We start from the raw sequence: 20343 nt of genomic DNA, 5'->3' as shown, positions 1-20343 counted from the left end.
ACGTATGGGATAAAACGATGTCTATGATACATTGTACGCGGTATTGTGTTTCTAGTATCGCGAAGACAAACAATCTGAAACCAATCATTACACGACGTATAAGCAAATAAACATCATCTGTAATAAATGTTCTAATTAGCAGAGATCTATTTTGCTTTTGAGTACATTATATTTATTATTACATTGGAATACTATTAATTAATTAATATTAATACCATTAATACATTGGAATATTATTACAGTGAATCGTTGATAAAATTACTCGAAGAAAAAATTTCCATCTGTTTAAAGAATTGTCAATAGATTTTATCGCTTTAACTGTTCGTTTATCTAAACGGAATAACCAAGGTAAAGCTTCTTTAATCTCTAAACCCGTAAGATCTCTATATCTACCTTAACAGCGATTGCAAATAAAACATCGATAAAGCACAACTAAAAGTAGCCGTGAAATAAATGTCCTACGCGACAAACTCTATCCACGGACAGATATTCGACTTGTCCCATTTAGGAGGAACAAAGCTGCTAGGAGGAAACAACTCGCTAACAAGAGAGGTCGCAAAAGTTGCAGGTTTACTCGAATCACGTCGATCTGAAACGTTTTCGCGGCAGTTTCGCCCTGAAACGAGCTTAGCCTTCAGAAAAACCTTAAACCGCAGTCGTTCGGAGGAAACAGCGAATTTGTCCAAAGTGTCGTTACGGATGAGTTAGTGATCTCGAGAAAAATACCTTTTTCCATCGTTTGCTGGCAAGTTGATGGAGCTGGTGCTCGCGCGCCATCATCTCCCGCCAGTATAAATTCCACTTTTTAGCTCCAGGTAACGAGCGCGATCCGCAGCGAGCAACAAGAATCGGCAAGCTGGCCAAAGCATTATGGCGCGTGTGCAACTACGAAGAAACGAATATACGGAAACGGAAAATAGAAAGAGGGAGGATGAACGAGTCGGATTCTCGCCGTTATGAATCGCGCAATCAAGGTTGTAGACACTTGAGCGAGGAACTTCAGACAGCTGATGCCTGGCTACTTCCGGTTGTTGTTAAAAGCGTTCACCAGGATTCGCAACTTCTGTCGTGGAGTGTGGGGTTGGATGGGTGGCGCGGGTCTCGGCCCGCTACGTTTCCGCGCGAACGAACCGAGTAATTTCGACAATTACCTACCTAAAACGGGTTTGAATACCAACGAAAATAGTTACCAGAGCAAATAGTTTTCTTTGCCCTCGCTGTAATTTGGCCATTTCGTTAAGGACTCGCTAACATTCAGTAATAATTCCTCTACTTCCTATTTTTCTCCCATTTCCTAGCGGAGGATTTAACGTAACGTAGTTTATTAGGTCGGCGCTTTCTTCTATTTTATAGGGTCGAGCATAAGCGAAATTATGGTAGCGTACACGAAGTACAGCGTTGTTTCTCAGTAAAGAATCATCTCCAATAAAAAAAAAGCATTGTCAAATTTATCTTCAGATACCAAGCTTTTTTTGAACAAAGGATCGATAGAACTATAGACGATTAAAAATTCATACTTGGGTATTTAATACACAGTGATGTATAATTCCAATCTCGATGAGAAATTCAACGCGAAACCGTGGTGTCTCGTTTCGTTTCCGGAGATAATTTGATTTGCGTTTATTTACGCGGCGCGCAGCTGCAGATACATGCATAATTGATCGAGAAGCATTTCCTTGTCACCGGTAAAAATTCATCTTTGGCATCTTCCTTCCGGGTTTTGCGCGCGAGCTTGCGGGATCTAAAGGTGAAATATTCATGCTAACAAAATCCAAGACCGTTGACGTAATCCGTGCACAGGTAGTGCGTAGAACGCACTATCTTCGAAGAGAGGAGAGGTATCTAAACTCGTTTCTCGTGGTTGGACGTTCCTTCTTTTCGTTTGCACGGCGGCCTTCCTCCCTTTGAATCGACATCAGGACATCATACCATACGGAATATGATATTCCACTGCCGAAAAAGATTTTCCTCGAGCAAGTCATTATTGATCGTTTGAAGAGACGCGCAGCTGTTTAAACAGAGTTACTTTATTCGGATTGGCAATTTACAACGAACAACCTGCTGTACTTTGCGCCACGCCTTATCGTTTGATATCACGTTCGCGTTTTATTCAATACAGGATCGTACCTGCCAATAATGAAATGATTCGTCTGCCAGATTTAACGTGAAATGTTTGCTTTCAATATTTTCGAAATATTTTCTTTGGATAATCGAATAATAACTTTTACGAATGAACGTATGGCAAATACCAAATGTTTGGACTGTTTGTTGTTTTATTCGATATATTAATAAAGCGAAGTAGGTTTGCTGTTTTTCGGTGATTTTAGCCAGGGATGTTCTACCTGTCGTATAATATTATATAATTATATAATTGCGAATAAATTAATTAAGAACGCACCAAATTTTTATTAAATTTTTATATTTATTTTATACAGATTAATATCTATTATTACGAGTAAGTCCTTTGGAAATATACTGATGGCGAGCAGAGAAAAATAATGTAACGCAAGGTTTTGAGAACATAAATTTAATGGCGCGTTACTGTACCTGATGGTATAACTCCGTGCTACGATACGTATCGAAAAATATGATCGATTTTTGGACGAAACCAGTGTTTATTCAAATTCATTTTTAACACGACTCAAGAAATAGCAGCTCCACAGAGTTTCTTTCACTCCCTGAATGTTGCAACAATATTCCATAATTTGTAAATTATTTGATATTTTATAGAGTAAAATTTATATTTGCATGTTTAAATTTCCCATAAATATATAAATATCTACAGGCAATTAGTAAACTGCTTGTGTAATTGATCATATATAGCGTGCTAAAATGGCATAATAATTTGTAAATACGACAAGATCGCACATTTAAATCAATGTTAGTATTCAAGCAATTAATATGGAGCCTACTTATTTGAAAATCCAACTTTATTTGACTACATATTTACTAATGTTATTAATCATGAAAATATCTCGGGAGAGAGAGAGAAAAAGATATTTAAAAGACATACCAAACTTTTAATATTTAAGTTGACGGTGCTTTCGATGTGAAGCGTATTAATTGGATATTTTGCAGAATTTTGTAGATTAATATTACGAAATGTAAAATACAATTATGAGATTGACGTGAGTGCTATTAATTTTATTATATACAAACAGTGTCTTTTCCTTTCGATCTGTCTACCAGTAATACGTAATATAATATAGTCAAGGCAGAAGACTGATATCATTCGAGTAAATATCATTGTATTTTTGTACAGGAAGTTCTATTCGTTAAATTATGCGAATACGAATTCTCGAAAGAAAGTTTCAAACTGTCTGTTTCGATAACAACCACTTAACTTAATTACTTTCGAATATTCAGTTATATAAACGGAATCAGGTAGTGGATACCTTCTCAGACATTTTGGAAAACCAATTACCTAATGCGCAATTGTCATAAACAAGTAAACCATATATCGTTGAAATACAACTGATGCTCTAATGATGCTCAAGCATCTCCTAGTAATTACAATAAATTAGCCTTCGCTTTAAGATATAATGGAAGTATCTTTGTGGAATCTTGTAGCTAAAAGTAGAATTATAAAAGAACAACCTGGTCATATATTTTTCTAAATAATGATCAACAAGGTTCAGAAGGAATTCCGATCATAAATAGAGTCATAAATCAAACTTTTATATCGTTAAAAAAATATTCCGATAATTACAAAATTATAACAAAATCTAAGCTAGATAAATGATTTCAATAAAAGTCATAGGTAGGATTATAAAGCACGATGATAAGTAAAAACTAACATTAGCGATAAATGATTTCCCAAAAAACTAGCAAATGTACGTATAAAATCGTCAAATTCCCATCTAATCGTCTGCTACGTCCTGCAGCCAGAGAAGTAGACTCGAAAATTAAAGTGAGTAAGTGCAAACATGAATCAACACGAGCCATATTGTTCGCCAGCTATCTATCCCAGATTTAAGGGCGTCGTCGTCTCCTTTCAATCGGCATTATTCCTGACCCGGATCAAACCGCATAGATCGCAGAACACGCGAGATCTTTTTCTCGATGAACGAAGGAACTGCCATTGTCCTATCCTCGGTACGATCCGCTCGCGGAACAAACGGTCGTAGGATTCGACGTGTAAACGATATCGCCAACTGTCCATTGTGCCCAACCGATAATTCTTTCCGCCTGGCCGCCGAGGAGCCGAGAAACTTTCGGCTTCCGGCGCCGTCTTCTTCCTCCATAAATCAGAGATAAATCACTTTTAAACTCACGCTGTTAACCCCAGGTCACCGCTGTGCTTGCCAACGGACCAAAGTCGCGGTCCCGCGGGAACACCGGAGAATCGATGACCCACGAGATAACGAATATGTCTCCGGGAACCCCTTAATATCGCGCCACCAATCGTCCAGCTCGTTCTTAATTAACATAATTCCGTAATGATCCAAATTACGTTCTCCTGTGAGAACGTAATCTATCTAGGTTACCGATGACGCAGCACGGCGTTTCGTAGCGGTCGCTCATTAATAATGCGCGTTAAAGGAAGCTTCAATCGACCTTGTTACCGTTTGATCGACATCGATACACGGCAATTCCGGCGAGCGCTGTATAAAACGGGACCGAGCAAGTTTCATGGAAACGCCACATCGTAACGAGCGCAACCCTGGAATAATCGAGCGACTTTGTTTGATTTGGAAAGCATGAGAAAGCTTCTTTTTCACTGAGCGGTGCGTAACGATGATCAAATCACGTGGATGAATCTGTGATATCGAAGTTTGTGAGCTTTAGGGAAAAGTTCGTAAGTTTAAAGTTAGATGAGTTAAAGACTTTTGGGATGGATATCCGAGGAACAAGGGTTTGGCCTTCTCCTACAGAAGGTGGTAAGTTCAATGGTAGGGCAGAGACAAAAATTTGAGAATACTAAGGGTAACCGATACTTTCTAGTATTCAGAAAATGCAGGTTACGCTATATTTGTAAAAGAGTTTTCTTTTCATTTCTTTGTCTTACACCGAAGACATATCTAAATATTTTGCATTTGATACGATGTATTAAAGGCGAATAGACAACGATCATAGATAAAATACTACTATGCAATTTATAAGGCATGGGGTTAAAAACAGGGGGAGGTAGATGTAACGAGTCTAAGAAAAATAGTAAAAGTCTTCGCGTGCCGTAATAATGGCCATTGGAACAAACACGTCGAATACGATTCTGTCCCAATAATTATCAAACATATTATTAAAATTCTAATTACCGATCCTACGAGACGAACGTGTTTCGGGTCTTTTGCTTTTACAATTATCAGTTAACTGCACTAAAATACACAGATAATCGTATTTATATTAGGATGTCCGAAAGGTGTCTTTCTTTTACAGACGCATTTTTGTACAAACATGAAACCTAATCTGTCAAACGTTGTAATCTTTATCTTGATAAAACATAATGGATCATACGTAATTCGATTAAATAATACCTACATATCTATTTGTTTTCATTACGACGTTAATTATAATTATTCATATCTAGATACTAGAGATTGATAATTCTAGCGTTAATCTATCCTATCTGGCATATTTTCAATGCCGTAGAACAATATGGATCACGAGCAAATGTAATCGATGTTGGTAATACTGAACACTATTGCCAGCACATGTGATACCTTGGTTTCCTTCCCTCAACAGAGAATTCCAACTGGGACACCCTTCGTGGAATCCAATCTCGCCTCAAAGAGGCTCGTCTGTGCTCCATGGTGTATTCTCCCGAAAGTTCTGTGACTCGCAGCTTCAATTACCGAGTTCTCGATCAATTAAGCCGTGGCGAGATAATAAATTAGTCGGAACAATCGAGTATCGTGATCGAAATGATATTCGAATGCGACGAGGAAAGAATGACGATCATTCTGCGAAATAAGGACGAGACGACCATAGTTGTGTATATTTAACTCTCTACGTGATGACACTTCCTCAGATGTTAATAACAATCTAATAAAAATACCCATATATCTTCCTTTGCCTACCGCTGTGAGGAAACGTTGGACGAAATAACAAACCCTTCGTTTACGAGAAAATCTACGTAAAACGAAAAAGAGTAAGATACAAGAACGAATAAATTCTAGAGTGACAATAATGGAGACAATAATTTCCTAACGTCGTTTGTTTAGATATTGAAGATTCGAAGTATGCAAAGAATGGACATAATAATCAGACTAACGCCAAAAATCATCGTTCAATAATTTCGAGCAATGTAGTGTCATGGAATATTCAACAATTTATATAACTTTCGCAAAACACGTATTAACTAGGCATAAAATAAGAGAAGATGAAAGAACAATCAGGATAAAACGCTTTATGGATCGTATATAAATTACAAATAATCTGGGCCAATATAGAAATGTCTTTATCCGCAATAAAGCTGCAGAGGGTAGCATAATAATATCGGTGGTGCAGTGGTAGGGAAAGAATGGTCTGCGGAAGGTTGCTGAAGACATATGTGCTGGATAACCCACGGTTACCCAGAAGTATTCGTAAATTACTTCGTTAATGCGCGTCGACCCGGCAAGTCCTCCGTTAATTCAGAGGAACTTCCCATTATCCTTATCGAGCATTGAAATATCGTGTGGGAGCCGTAGTTCGTACGACTATTCGCTAAACACGAATAAGAACGTAGCCATGCATACATAGGAAATAATGGTATGTCCGTAGCAATTCGCGATTACCCTGGCAAACCGTATCTAATGGCGAGAAATGGAACGGTGTTTTCCGTTCGCTGAACAATTTCGCGAGAATCACTAGAGGCCAAAGAGGATTAAAAAGGTTAGAAGAAAATGGCCTGGCGAGTCTTTACGTATATCTCCAGAAATAAATAGAAGGAGGGACGCGTATGCTTCTTTCTGTTTGCGTTTCTTCCTCTGTTTTCGTAACCTCTTAAACGAAATTTCAAATTGAACGAAATGTCAGAGTGCAGAAATGATATTTCGTCGATACGATAAAGTAGAGATATTAAAACGCTAGAAACGTTAAATTATTTAAAAAATGATTGCATCTATAGCGGATATAGAGATTTAGATTACAGTTTCTTTTTTCCTTCCTTTAATTAGGCTGATTTCGAGAAGTGGGATAAATTCATTTCTACCTTCGAAATTTTCCGCAGATGCATAAAAACTCAACATTTGCAATAATGACCATGATTCAAACGATACTATCTTCCTTATATTTTTAATTGTCGCGTAATTTCTCAATCTATCGTCTACGCGATAAAATGACCAGCATACTGATTACGAGCTAATATTTTCGATTCGTCAGACGCATCTCTAAATCAGATAGATGCGCTATGTTACTCTCGTACGTACATACTCGTATATATCGACGCGGCCTACTTTAAGTTCGACTTCACTTCGAGCAGCCTCCCTTCGACCGTTTCTTCTATCGCTAAAAGTTCCTTTTAACCCATGTAGCCCAGCTCTTACCGGATACTCTCGCTCGATGATGCATGGAAGTTCTAAAATTTCTTGTTGGTGCCATCCGAATCTCGAACGACCTTCGGTATAGGAGTAGGAAGAAGCAAGAGAGGAAAAAGGAAGAAAAGCGACTTCTGCTCGGTCGACATTAACCTGGAAACGCGAACCGTCGATCCTGCGCGAAAATATCCTGGAAGCAACACCTACACGGTCTCGTCGGTCCCTTTAATTTCCATCTGCCTACTCCGACACCATCGTCGACCAGAACGGATTGCTTTCAGGAAAATAGACGAGCCCTGTGTTCCGGTGGAACGAAGGACGACTGCGATTTCACGAATGATTTCACTGGAACGCGTATAACTCCGCGGAAAGACGGAATACGAGTTTTCTTCGAGTAGAATAGAAGCCTCTGAATCACACTTTCGCGCGCCACCTGCTGTGAAAACATTTCCCACAATTTCACCGCTACAAAACGAAATGCGTTTATTGTTTTAACCTCCGCTATTGTTTGTTTTTCACGTAGTTGCGACTGCGGTGAAAGTAGACCGTTTTGGAAGCTTGAGAATTTGGATCATTTCAGCTGGATCATTTTTTAACTAGCATCGTAATGTATTTTTTCACCAGTAGTGAAAACTTTCTTAGAATGAAACGAGGTATAAAAGAGTCGTTATCGATACGCGTTACTTGTCTTTTTAATTTTATGGTCTTAAATCGATCACAGCAGAGTCAAGGATTGTGTCGTGTTCGCTTTTTCACGTTTCAAGGTAGTCGTTAATTTTAGGGGACGCAGCCCCGATAACCTTGATCTTGACAACATACGTCAAGGTTAAGATCACCGGGGCCGCTTTCCCTAGAGTCTACGTTTATCTTTAATTCTATCATTTAACGCAATATACATAACATTCAGACAGACGATGTACACAACATAACAACAGAAGTATATGTTGAGTAAAAGTTAGGGAATCAACAAACTTTCATTCGATACCTTGGCCGATACCTTTTAAATTAGCATCCAAACCAGGTTTATTTATTGTGACACTGGAGAAATTAATTGTCATAGAATTTCCCATTGCTGCGAAAGAAAATATTTCCACGAGTCACTTGAAGTTTTATATGGCTTCCATCCGACAAAAATATCCGAAAGTAGGACATATACTTTAGGAAAATCGATGCATTCAATTTCGCGTGCAATTTATAATACGGAAAAGTTGATAGCCGGAAGCAACGCAAAAAAATCGAACGCAGCGGGAAGAAAATTCGAAGAAAGCCATCAGGAAGCATCGTCGTAAAACACCTAAGAAAAAGCTAACTACTCTGAAGTCTACAGAAAAGCCAGAAGCGGAATAACGAAAAATCGGTTCTTCCACGTTTCTAATTTCTGTATAAATAAACGATGAAGATGTTCAGAGCAAAAAACACAAATGAAGAGCGAAGAAGATAAATAGTATCGTTGAATATTCAAAAATGGTTGGTAACATTTTTGAGAAAGAAAAGTATACATTAAAACATGTTTGCCATTTTGCAAACCTGGTAGTATATAGATACTACTCCAACACAGCTCTATTAGAACTTGAATTCGGAAATGTTGATAAATTTTGTATCGATTACTTTTGAACTGGCACACGAACATTATTTTCTTTTTTTCAATAGTCATAATACTTTGTATACACGCGTGTAACTTGTATTTTGGAATAGGCATAAAGGCAGAAATATTCGGATGATCTACAGAGTTGCAGCAGGGGAAGTCGTATTTCGCGACATAAACGAGCGTCATTTGACGCTACTTTCGATACGGCTAGAGTTAGTAGAGCAGAAAACAAGCTAATTCAAAGGCAGCGACTAGACGTTCCTATGAACGAAAAGGGGCTTAAAGGAAGCACATCGATCGATGGTGCCGGCTTTAATAGCCAGTGTTTATCGTCAATACGAAACTCCTGAGGCGAAGACACCTTATATGTGTAGGACGGTCTCTTATGCTCTGTCAGACACAAATCAGAGATGTGCCTTTGATTACAAACGCTGACTGAAAGCTGAGGAGCCACGTACGTTTGGCAATTAGGGAAATATTTCGAGTTTCCTTCCAATCTAATTTTAGTTTTCCTCAGTTACGCAAACGTAATTAACGTTTCATCGGTGGACAAATATTTCATACTTTAGAAACGTACACACGACGTTATAATTAAGTAAACGTAACGAAGATCGGTAAATATACCTTAGTGAATGTTTAAAATGTAATCTTTTTTGATCGCGATCTGACGCTATAAGTCAGCTTTTTATAACTTTCGTAATTATTTATTCAATCTCCTAGGCGGATTCCATTTTGGTTATTTATCCGCGAAATAGCTTTACCAATTAACAACGTACAATATCCGTCTGGCTGTCTGGATCGTAAATAGCAATTCAATCTGCTGTTTAATAAGATATGTCGATAAAATTTGCTTCGTGACAAAACTTCGCTGTTCTACTCGTGTGCATTCCACAACACACGAAACAATCGTTCTAAAGATAGGTTCGATTCGGCAGACAAACGCTATATCCAGTCAAATTGGGATTCACACATGTGGGAAAACTACACGAGGAGAGAAACGGTTGAGAAAAGGGAGGAATTCGTGCAAGGAACTGTTACGCGATTGAGAGACATGGTTTGAACCAAGACTGCGTGACTTAGGTATATAAGCTAAGATATTGGTACGGGAATGGACGGAACGTTGTACGACTAACAACGGGATCCACTTAAGGAAAGCGTGGATAAGCTGGGATCTTCTAAGATGAGTGTATCTCGTAATCTGCTATCACGTGGTAACTCAAATAACTTCACGGCGGATATCTAAAATAGACTGTATGAATCAAACTGAATAAAAGGATATCTGATGTATAAGATTCGGTCTCGCAACAATTAGATTTCGAACAACGAAGAACATATCCCTCGACTAGAATTTTCTCTAAAATGAAATTTTATAAATTATAAATTTCAAATGCTTGCGTGTCGCAGAAACGTAATAAAGTCGGTACTAGGATAAACTAGAATATGTCACGCGCAGAAATTGTACCGATTCGGTACGAGTTAATATTTCCTACGGAGACGCGTACTAGCTCAAACAGCAGACAGTTGGACTCCGCGAAGTATTCGTAGGAAACGGAACAGACTCGCTTCCGCGTCGATACGTTCAGTCAGTTTCCTTCCAGGTACTTTAGCAATCAATTCACCAAGTGGGAGCAGACCCGAAAGGTTGACCTATATAGCAGAACCGACAGGCGTGATAATCGATCGATCGCGGAAATTCGCGCATTGCCTGAACGCGCGACCAAGTCCAGGAACGGTCGGTGACCCTCTTCATAGCCGGCTCTCTCGTCCCTCTTCCGTACCGGTTCATCCTTTGTTCGTCAGGGTTTACACTGGAAACAGCCGCTTCGGTGCTGTTGTACTTAATTAACGCGCTACCTTTCAACGTTCGGTCGAGGGCTTGATCCGACAGCCAGAAACCGGCCGTGCTTTCACCGCTTGATCATTTCGGCAAACAGCGGACGGACCGCGCAAACTGATTTGACAAGGAGGACACGTCTCGTTGTCCCCGTCATTGACGCGTGCGCGCGCGACACGCTTCTACATGTACGCGTGAATAACACGCGAAGAGATGAATCGTGACGCACGAGTCGCGAAATGACGTGTCACGATTCCACCGAAACCGACGGAAATCTGCACAAAGAACGCCTGATGCCATTTCACGCCGCGATAAACGATCGTTCGAGCACGATCAAAAGACTCCGTGTCTTTGGCAAGCCAGGCCTTTCGATGGCTTGCTCGTACAACTTGATTAACGCTCACCCACGGCGTTGTTCGATCAAGGATTCAATCCAGGACCGGATTTAATGATTTTGGTAAACAACGCCTACAAGGACAAACAAAGGGATTCCGCGTCTGTTGTCGGAATAGCGGCTGAATAGCAATATGATGAGGCTTACCGAGCGAATCGAATAGAACCGATGGGAGCTGTAATTCCGATTGGATAGCATAGAAAGCAAAATATCGCCGGTGGCATTACCAGCGATCAACCCACCCCCTTCTACCACCGAATAGAATGTTTGCTTTCGAGATTTGTCGTTCGACCACTGTATCTTCCTCCACTATAGATCATTACGACGAGGATGTTCAATTATGAACGCGATGGATACCAGTTTATCTCTTGAAACGTGGATTTTCGTTTGAATGTCTGATTAGCGCGAAAGATACTTATTAAATAATATCTTCATTGATCATCCGATACAAAATTCACGAATTATTTCAATATTTGAATGCACCGTTTCTTCAAATGCCTCGTCCTTTCTTGCTTTCTCTTCACATCGGAGAATTAACGTAGATCCAATTCTGTGAATCTCCAATGGGTATTTTCAATATTTATCTCTTAATTGCTAACTAATTCAATAAACAATTTTACACGACTTTTCGTATCGCTTTCACACTTTTCACGTCCGAAATCACGTTGGTGTCGCATTAGACGAGACCCATAAAGTCGCTCACGAATTTGAAACGGCGCGATTAACCTTATCTTAAAGCCAATCAGCACGGCGGTACAATTTAACGGCATCGCAAGTTACGCGTCTATGTCGGATTTCTTTATCCGAGAACGTGATACGACCATAACATCGCGATAACAGCACGGACGACAAAGGGTCGTTGTTCACGCGCGACTCGTCACACATGCGACAATATGTGCACGCATGTGATATAACGGTGTGCAGAACAGTGCGTGACCAGCAAACGGACTGGAGCATAGACAATTCAGCCTTGAAAATCAATATGCCGCACAGGCGGTAATTTTCACTCGAAAGCCCGCGTCTTACGTTAATGACCATTCGTAAGAAACTTTTAACGAACAGCGAACGACGTTTCTTATCGTAGCTTCTGCGTGAGTTTCATTACTTCAAATAACAGTGCGTTAATTTCTGCGTTTCTTTTTCTTTTTCGTACAAGTTTCCCCTGGTAATTGGGAGTTTTGACGTTTATAAAATGCAAATTTAAACGTTGCATTTGAAATTATTGCTACGCAGATCTTGGTCACGACAAGTGAAAAATAGACTCGTGACTAGTGATCATTTTGCTTTCGAATAATCAATAACATGCGCTAGAAGAAACATTCGTGGCAAACTTGTGAATAGGATGCAGTTAGATTGAAAAGAAAGAAATAGTAATTTTCAAATATGCACGGTTTATGCTCGATGGTTTCGATTCTGGTCAAGCGATAGAAGGAAATTTATAATTTGAAAATTCGAAAAATATTATTATAGAAAGTTTTGTTACGTAGAAACGCGGAATCTGTTACTATACAATACAATACTATACAATAGAATCGTGTTTCAATCTCCGCTCGGTGTTTGCTTACAACTTTGTAACAAAGCCTCTGCAGAAAAAACTTGATCAATGTTTGTTTCCCATTTTCGATTGTAAATTATGATTCTTCAATTTCATTAGAAAAATTGCAAATGTTCTGTAGACAATATTTTACCTCGTTCACATCTTCCAATTTCATGTTCTATTCTTATTTTCATTTGAACAAACATAGAGGATCTATAATGTTTTCAACAAATATGTAACATAAGATTGAAACGCGTAATCGTACATATTAGTAAGAATTTTTCAGATATTTTCAAACGTTAGAAAAATACAATTGGATCGAAAATCATATGCGAAAGGATCGTTAATCATTGTCAATAGCGTTCCATAGAATAGTGTGCACTCCTCACACGTCATTTTTAAACGTACATCCTCTGAAATAACAGATAATCGAAGATGAGTACAATATCGCTATTATGCGCTTAACCGAAGCAGATTACGTATACAAACATTATCACTGACGTTTATCGTTGTTGTGCATCATGCGCAAGATACGACGAGAAGTACATGAGGACTTCCTGCCAATCACTTTGGTATCCCTAAGCGGCTTAAGACAAGTTCTAAACTAGGCGAAAATTTTAAATTAGTTTTTACGTTAATCTCTTCGAATTATTGCACACTGCGAAGCTAACGATGATAAAACTAGGAACATCATTATAATTAGGACACTGTTTCTGATGTACCAGATTCGCTTGGGTCTTCGTAGAATGTATTTCACGTCATATGTTTCACGGTTAATAAACATATCCGATCTATGTAATTATTACTTTTTCAAAAATTCACAGTTTGAACGTTAGTTTACACAATTTTTTATACCAATATATTTTTCTAACGCCGAATTAAATAATTTTGGAATTATTCTTAATGATATATTTTAAAAATTTGTCCTTCTACTATAAAGATAAATCGTACAAACTATTTTCTCTGTTTATACGATCGCTTGTTATTTTATATTAATATTCTCGGAAGAAAGAAAAATACGTAAAGTGCTCAGGCGATTTCGTTTTTTCAGGCTTCAGCACGTGATAGTTGTAAGCTTTCATCGTATCTATTTGAAGCTATTACTTACCGCTTCAGTATGTACAGGATGAGCAGCAAACAGCAAGCCTGTCAAGGTAGCAAATCCTGGACGCAGTGATGCCACCGCTAGGCTCACCCTTGTGACCAAAACGCATGCAATGGCGTGCAGGGCAATATTCGTCGCGTGATACCAGCTTGGCGTTAATCCCGACATCAAGTAGTTCAACCTGAAAATACGGAAACGGACTGAATTAAAACGTGCTACGATAATAATTTCAGATGTTGTGTGGTAATTAATTTTATATCTTAAAAATATAAAAACGTATAAGCTACATTTCCTTCTATCAATATTATCTATATTATATATTATAAATAAAAATACGGAGAAATATACAAAGATAAGATGGATTATTAGAAATGTTTTTAGTTGATTTATTAAAAAGATTTTTTTATGAATGTTTTGAAAATATAGTACGCATAATTCCTATAGCAAACAATCCGCGATGATAGCGACCAACGTTCAATAGAATTCTCCGAGATACTGAAGACAAAATCGCTACTAATTCCGGCCGGAACTCGTAATGAAGCATCGTAGAAAACAATAAGCCATGATTGTAATTAGACAATTACGTTTACGTGTTGTTAAAGTTTATTATACACCTTCAAAGTCCATTAAAGATTCGCTATTGTTATTGGTAGATATTATCACTGGATTTTACAATAAACAAGCAACGAACTAAGTATCAGCGAAACGATATGCGCTTACGTTCCAGTAAAATCTCTCTCGACATAAATACAAAACCTTATCTTCGGTATGCGATTCATCTAGTTGTTTCTGTCAATTCCCTACCATCAGCTGGCCACTCGAGGAATCGGAAAACAATGGGCGCGGCAGTCTTCCCGTTTATAACTACAGAGGATTTGACGGCGCAGCCGTGGCGAAGTTTTCACGGAAATCCGCTTAAGTCGACCAAGATAATCGGATTGTAGAAAACACTCCATACATCTATTCGCTCTGCTTCGTCCATTCACCGCAACCGGTGTACAATTTCTCTCTTGCTCGCTGCTTTTCTTGCTATGTCGCCGGTGTTCCTCGCGCCACGTGTTTCGCTTCTAATGAAAGTACCCTGTGAAACTTCCCAACTCTCTATACCACGCGTTTTCTTCCATGACCATTGATCATCGAATACTTTATCTGCTGCAGTGGGAATGCACGATCGAAGTAGGTGCTGTTGTAAGAAGCAACACAAAATGCAATAAAATCAACTGAAAATCAACCATCGCTCCAAAATCAGATCATTTGCTACTCTTAAACGCTATAGAAGAGGGACATAAATCACATTTTCTATTTTTTATAGGGAAAAGACTTCAATACGTTGTGGATCAATTCCATGTTACCACAATTGCTTGTTTCATTTATTAACTAAACGCGTTTTTTCATTCCCTTCAAAAATTTGGGAAATATCGTTTGTCTCAGCAATCGCGTTCTTGTCTTCTACAAAACTTCATCATCAACTTAACTTCTTGATTATTTTGAATATAAAAGGTGTTTTCATTTTCAATCTTATCTTGTTATACATTTAGTGTTGAAACTCTTCTACTTAATCATAAAGTGATATTAAAATCAGACGATCAGTTTTGTCTTCTGCGATCCTTGCGTGAAATCTATAGGTACTTTCTTTCTCTTTCAACAAATATAATTTCAATATTTAAATTACCGCTCTTCATTGCAAACGCTTCGATTCCAGTGACGAAGAAACGCGAAGAAAGATGAAACAGCGTAGAGACGAAGAAAGAAAGCGCGACAGAAAGAGGCGGCTGAAAGAGAAAATTGTGGGCGAAGAGCGAACGAGGATGGAAAATAGGTGAGACAGGGTACCAGCATCAGAACGAAAACAAACACGGTAGCTGCTGACGCGGTCGAGTAATAATTTTGAAACTCTGCCGACGGCATAAGTTCGACGCTCCTGGCGGACCGGAGATTGGCCTCGTTCCAGGTGTCAAGGATCCTGCTCGGCTCGAGGCGTATCCTGTCATCTCCTTGGCTCTGGATCAACCAAAGAACTCGGAAGTGTCAGTTGCACGTTCGTACGCAGATTTTACTGCGAATTTTATGAGACGTCGATGGAGTTCGTCTAATAAAATATAGTAACGCGAAAGTGTTAGTATTACATTGATAAGCTTCTGTATTATATGTTGATATATAATCGAAGAATGAAAGTAAGGTTGTAGTAGAGTGGCTGTGTGAAGTATAATTTCACTATATCGTTGAGATAAAGAATTTCTAAAAATGAAAATCTATCACACTGGTGTAATCTTATAAAATATCGCAAAGAGTTTTCCAGCTTTTGCATAATTTAAGCTGAAGTAGAGCTACATTCTGGTCAGAAACTTTTAGTAGTTACTGCATAAATATTAGTGCTTAATACAACTTGAAAAGAGTTTAAAAATTCACAGATATGCAGGCGCAAAATTTAAGAGTATTAAGAAGGATTCTGAATTTTAAATGGATAATGTCAAGGATTAACCTTTATGATATTTAACGTTATTGTATAAATTCTAATTTCCTTTCCAACCTGAACTCCTTAAATTGTATTATTCAGCACACCTCGCGTTTCACATCGATCTTCAACTTGTTGTCAATTCTTCAAAATCAATCCACTCAATAATTCCCCAACTCGTAAGAAAGTAGGTTTCCAAGTAAGTTTCGATGTTGGCCGGATATCCCAGCCATTGAAGATTATACCGATGCAAGCCAAGCCATGAATTTCTTTATTATATTATGATCCAATGAAAGTCCGTATCGAGTGAACACGCGACAAGGCAAAACTATACAGTGAACTACTTTATATGAATTAATAAAATGTTAACCGCCTCTGTGCAACTGTTCTTTGAAACTGCACTTCGTTCCTTAATCGTAGTCGAATCAGCTGGCGCCTGGTTGCGGACTGACTCGACTCGTGCGTCTCGCTGAAATCCTTAGATCGATATCGATCGAACGAAGGAACCTTCGGTCTCGTGCACCAAAAATCTTTCGAGTATTTATCCGTAAAAGATTCCAACGTCAAATTACTTGAATCGCGTATTCTTATCGCTTTGTTTATAATTCACATTGTACCCGATTCACACAGTTCAAAATACATTTCTTCGTGGAACGGTCGAAGATGCCTTGTTTGAAATTTAAAACGATGTTTCTAGCCAAGTAGAGTACTTTTATTTCCTTATACTTTCCTTGTACTTCCAACCGTAAAAGGAGTTCAACGAACAAATATGTGCTTCTTACGTCATTAAAGAGAATAGTTATATCAGATTAATTTTCATGACACGGTGATTTAACAAATAAAATATCAAATATGTAGCAGAGAAACAGAGAGTCCAAGAAACTACAAAATACGAATAAGAACGATCGTGAAAACTTGAAAGAATGTTTCCGATCATATTCACAGTGGTCGATCGAGCGAGCTTACGACCGACGATATTATAGCTATAATTATGTATGTGGTGTTTATTAGCATATAAATCGAAAGCACGTTTGCACAGTTAACGCGACTATTTTCGTCGTTGCAACGAAGGAGATCCAGTTGTAGATCAAGCGGATCGCTTTGAACATAAAATATCATTCCATGAATAAATGTTCCTCTAGGGCAGTAGATTCTTGAGGGTACAACGACACCCAGCCATGTATTCGCAAACGGATACCCTTATTTCCGGCGTCCATATGTATTTAGCAAACGGAGACCAACCAACATTTCGAAACATTTCCGAGACGCAATCTCGTTTCACAAGGCGCGAGAATGCACTGGCGCTCGCACCATAAAGGGTATGAGGGTTGCATATTTAGGATCTTCCTGTTTGCACTTAAAGGGCTTCCTAGCTGTGACGCACGAGTCTCCGGTCTTGTTGCGCGAAGCGCTACACTGCTCCAGATTCTCCGCTTCCTTTGGTTTCGCTTGATTGTTTACACGGATTCGGTTTCCCCGTGGATCGCTAAATGGACCTCCATCTCGATGGAACGAATGGAATTTACATTGTTAGTGTTTAAATACTAGGGAATCGCTCGATACGATCGATAGTTTTTCATAGTTAAACGTTTCACGAACAGCGATACGAAGCTGTTTATTTTATAAGAAAATTTCGAAAAAGATTTTGAAGAATCTGGCCGAATAGTTTCTGAAATTATAACTCGAATTTCTACGAATCGATTCATTTTAGGATAAATGAGTATTTTATTAGATTCGAGGCTTTTACGGCCGGGCATCGCAGAATTTTTAAACTCGAAGCTCCCGCAACATTCAAGACAATGCATTCTGGTATTTCGCTACTATTGCAACTATATTGTACCGTAACTGTACGTGTAGATTCATCAGAGATCGATCGACACACTGCATTTGCTCCAGAAACGGAAGAACCCGCACACCGAAGCGAGGATTCTAAAAATTTGACTATGTTACGCGCTAGATGCTTCATTCTACAAATAATGTGCCTAACCTAGAGACTTTTATAATTACAATCTGTAGTTAGACTGTGACTAGACTTTAAATGTGTGAAATTCCCAAAATATGTATGTAGTAACTTAATGGGTCTTAGAGTAAGGACAAGTAATGACGTTTTAGTTTAACAAGCAATACTCGATACAACGAACTGATTACAATATCGGCGTACGTCTTATTATCATACTCGACTCTCAACTTCCCGATTCATACTCTCCGGCTCCTCCACTCACACTCTCGGGCTTCTGCACTCTCTCTGACTTCTCCGCTAACTCTGTCTCTAGCATCCCTTTGTCTTTTTTCGCCCCATCACGCATGTGCTCTGCAAACACCCGTGGCCAGGGTCACGTAGGCCTTTACTACGAAACTATTCCATTGAAGGACCAACGACACATTGATGGACTCGACAACGCCTCGGCTCTCGCGACATTGTTTATGGTTCGACCGATATCTTAGGCTTTTTTCTCCACGATACTACATGTAGAAATATATAATACAAAATACACAAAGTAAAGTAGTCATTTTAATATTTACTTAGGAACAATTCTTCGTTTATGTTCCATTTCTTTAATTGTATTTTAAAAGATATGAATTTCCATGAATATCCACGATTTATCAGAGTTCGGTAAATCTTTGTAAATAACTCAACCTTAACTGCTTTGGGAAGAAGTACCAGCAGATTCAACGTCCAAGTCGTAGGTCTCGAACAAATTAAGAATAAAGTGGAAAGGAAATCTTCAAACAAAACGCTCAAACTTTTATAAAGGGTATATATGAAATTGTACTATTACTGAAATATTATCTATCACAGGTTAAGTTTTATTAAACGATATTATACAACGTTACAAATCTAGAATATAGAGAAACTGTAAATTGCGTGGATATTATTGAGCTCACTAGTAAAGAGTAATTCAATATTAAATCAGACCAAATTGAAAGGTAAAATCGCTACCATACAGAATCATATTACGTCATATAATACGAAGTTCTGTATGTACACAGAATTCATACATTATAAAGTCTATGTATATACATATTGTATACACAGATGTATATATACCAGGATATTATGGCAATTCGGTACAACGACCAATTATCCGCAAAACAATGGAAATCACACTCGAAATGACAAACGTGATCGATCACGTCCTCCATACATAGTCTCGTAAAACAAGACAAGCTATTACGCAGCTATCGCAATATGCACTATAACGCGTCTCGGACTGATCTAATGTTCATTATCGATTTCACAGATCGGAAGTAATCAGGTTTGCCAGTACAAAATCTATACAAAATCGTATACAGGAGTAAAACCATACGTTACGTTTATCTCTTGTTGAGGTTATTAGATGTATAAAGAGAGAAAACGCGTGGATAAAGTGTAAGGTACAAAATATATATATTTAATCTAATAGAGAAGTGTAATAATAAATAGGAATACAATTTGAGCTGGTCCAGATCCGCACGCTAGCAGTGTTACCTTATAACTAAAAACCCCGAAGCCAACGTCGCCTGTCTACTGTTTATGGTCTGCCTTCATGCTAGTCTTTTGTCTATACGCTGTCGATGGCTTCGGCGCTTGAGAAAACTAAAAAGGCCAGATGTAGAGTTTTCGTAGAAGTGGTGACACTTCAACATCTCTAAAAGCAATTTATAAACTGGCAGCTATTTGGCAACTAATTTTCACCATATTAAAGTTTTTAAATAAAATTATATTGTAGTATCGTGGACAAAAGGCCTAAGAGATATCGGGTGAACTATAAACAGTGTCGCGAGAAAGCCCAAGTGCCAACAAGTCCATCAATGTGTCGTAGGTCCTTCAATCGAATAGTTCCGTGGAAAGGGTCTACGTGATCTGGTCACGAGCGGTTGCGGAACACGTGCGTGATGGGGCTAAGACAAAAGACAAAGGGATGCTAAGGGAAAAAGACGAATTAACAGTCAGTGTCAGTGGAGAAGCCAGAGAGTGCGAATCGAGAAGTCG

At 38.6% G+C, this 20343-nt stretch overlaps 1 protein-coding gene and 1 long non-coding RNA gene across 6 annotated transcripts in view; one reads left to right on the top strand and one right to left on the bottom strand.

Annotated features, from left to right (window-relative positions):
• The window catches only part of LOC100651353 (protein O-mannosyl-transferase TMTC1), a 269329-nt gene that overhangs the window by 134653 nt on the left and 114333 nt on the right, over window positions 1–20343 (bottom strand). For all 4 annotated transcript variants that reach the window (XM_048406882.1, XM_003402901.4, XM_012319409.3 and 1 more), the window contains exon 2: window positions 13919–14096. In XM_048406882.1, coding sequence (XP_048262839.1) covers window positions 13919–14096 — 178 coding nt within the window. The remainder of the gene's footprint in view (window positions 1–13918; window positions 14097–20343) is intronic.
• On the top strand, window positions 4573–10335 carry LOC125385331. Of its 2 annotated transcripts, XR_007224444.1 has the most exons (3): window positions 4606–4880; window positions 5683–9659; window positions 9766–10335. It is a non-coding gene; the product is annotated as an uncharacterized LOC125385331 (long non-coding RNA). The 2 variants fall into 2 exon arrangements; XR_007224443.1 differs by having other exon boundaries at window positions 4573–4880; window positions 5683–10335.

The sequence above is a fragment of the Bombus terrestris genome, chromosome 6 (assembly GCF_910591885.1).
Source record: "Bombus terrestris chromosome 6, iyBomTerr1.2, whole genome shotgun sequence".
Taxonomy (NCBI): Eukaryota; Metazoa; Arthropoda; class Insecta; order Hymenoptera; family Apidae; genus Bombus; species Bombus terrestris.
The sequence above is the reverse complement of the archived record's forward strand: the minus strand, read 5'-3'. Positions and strand labels throughout refer to the sequence as shown.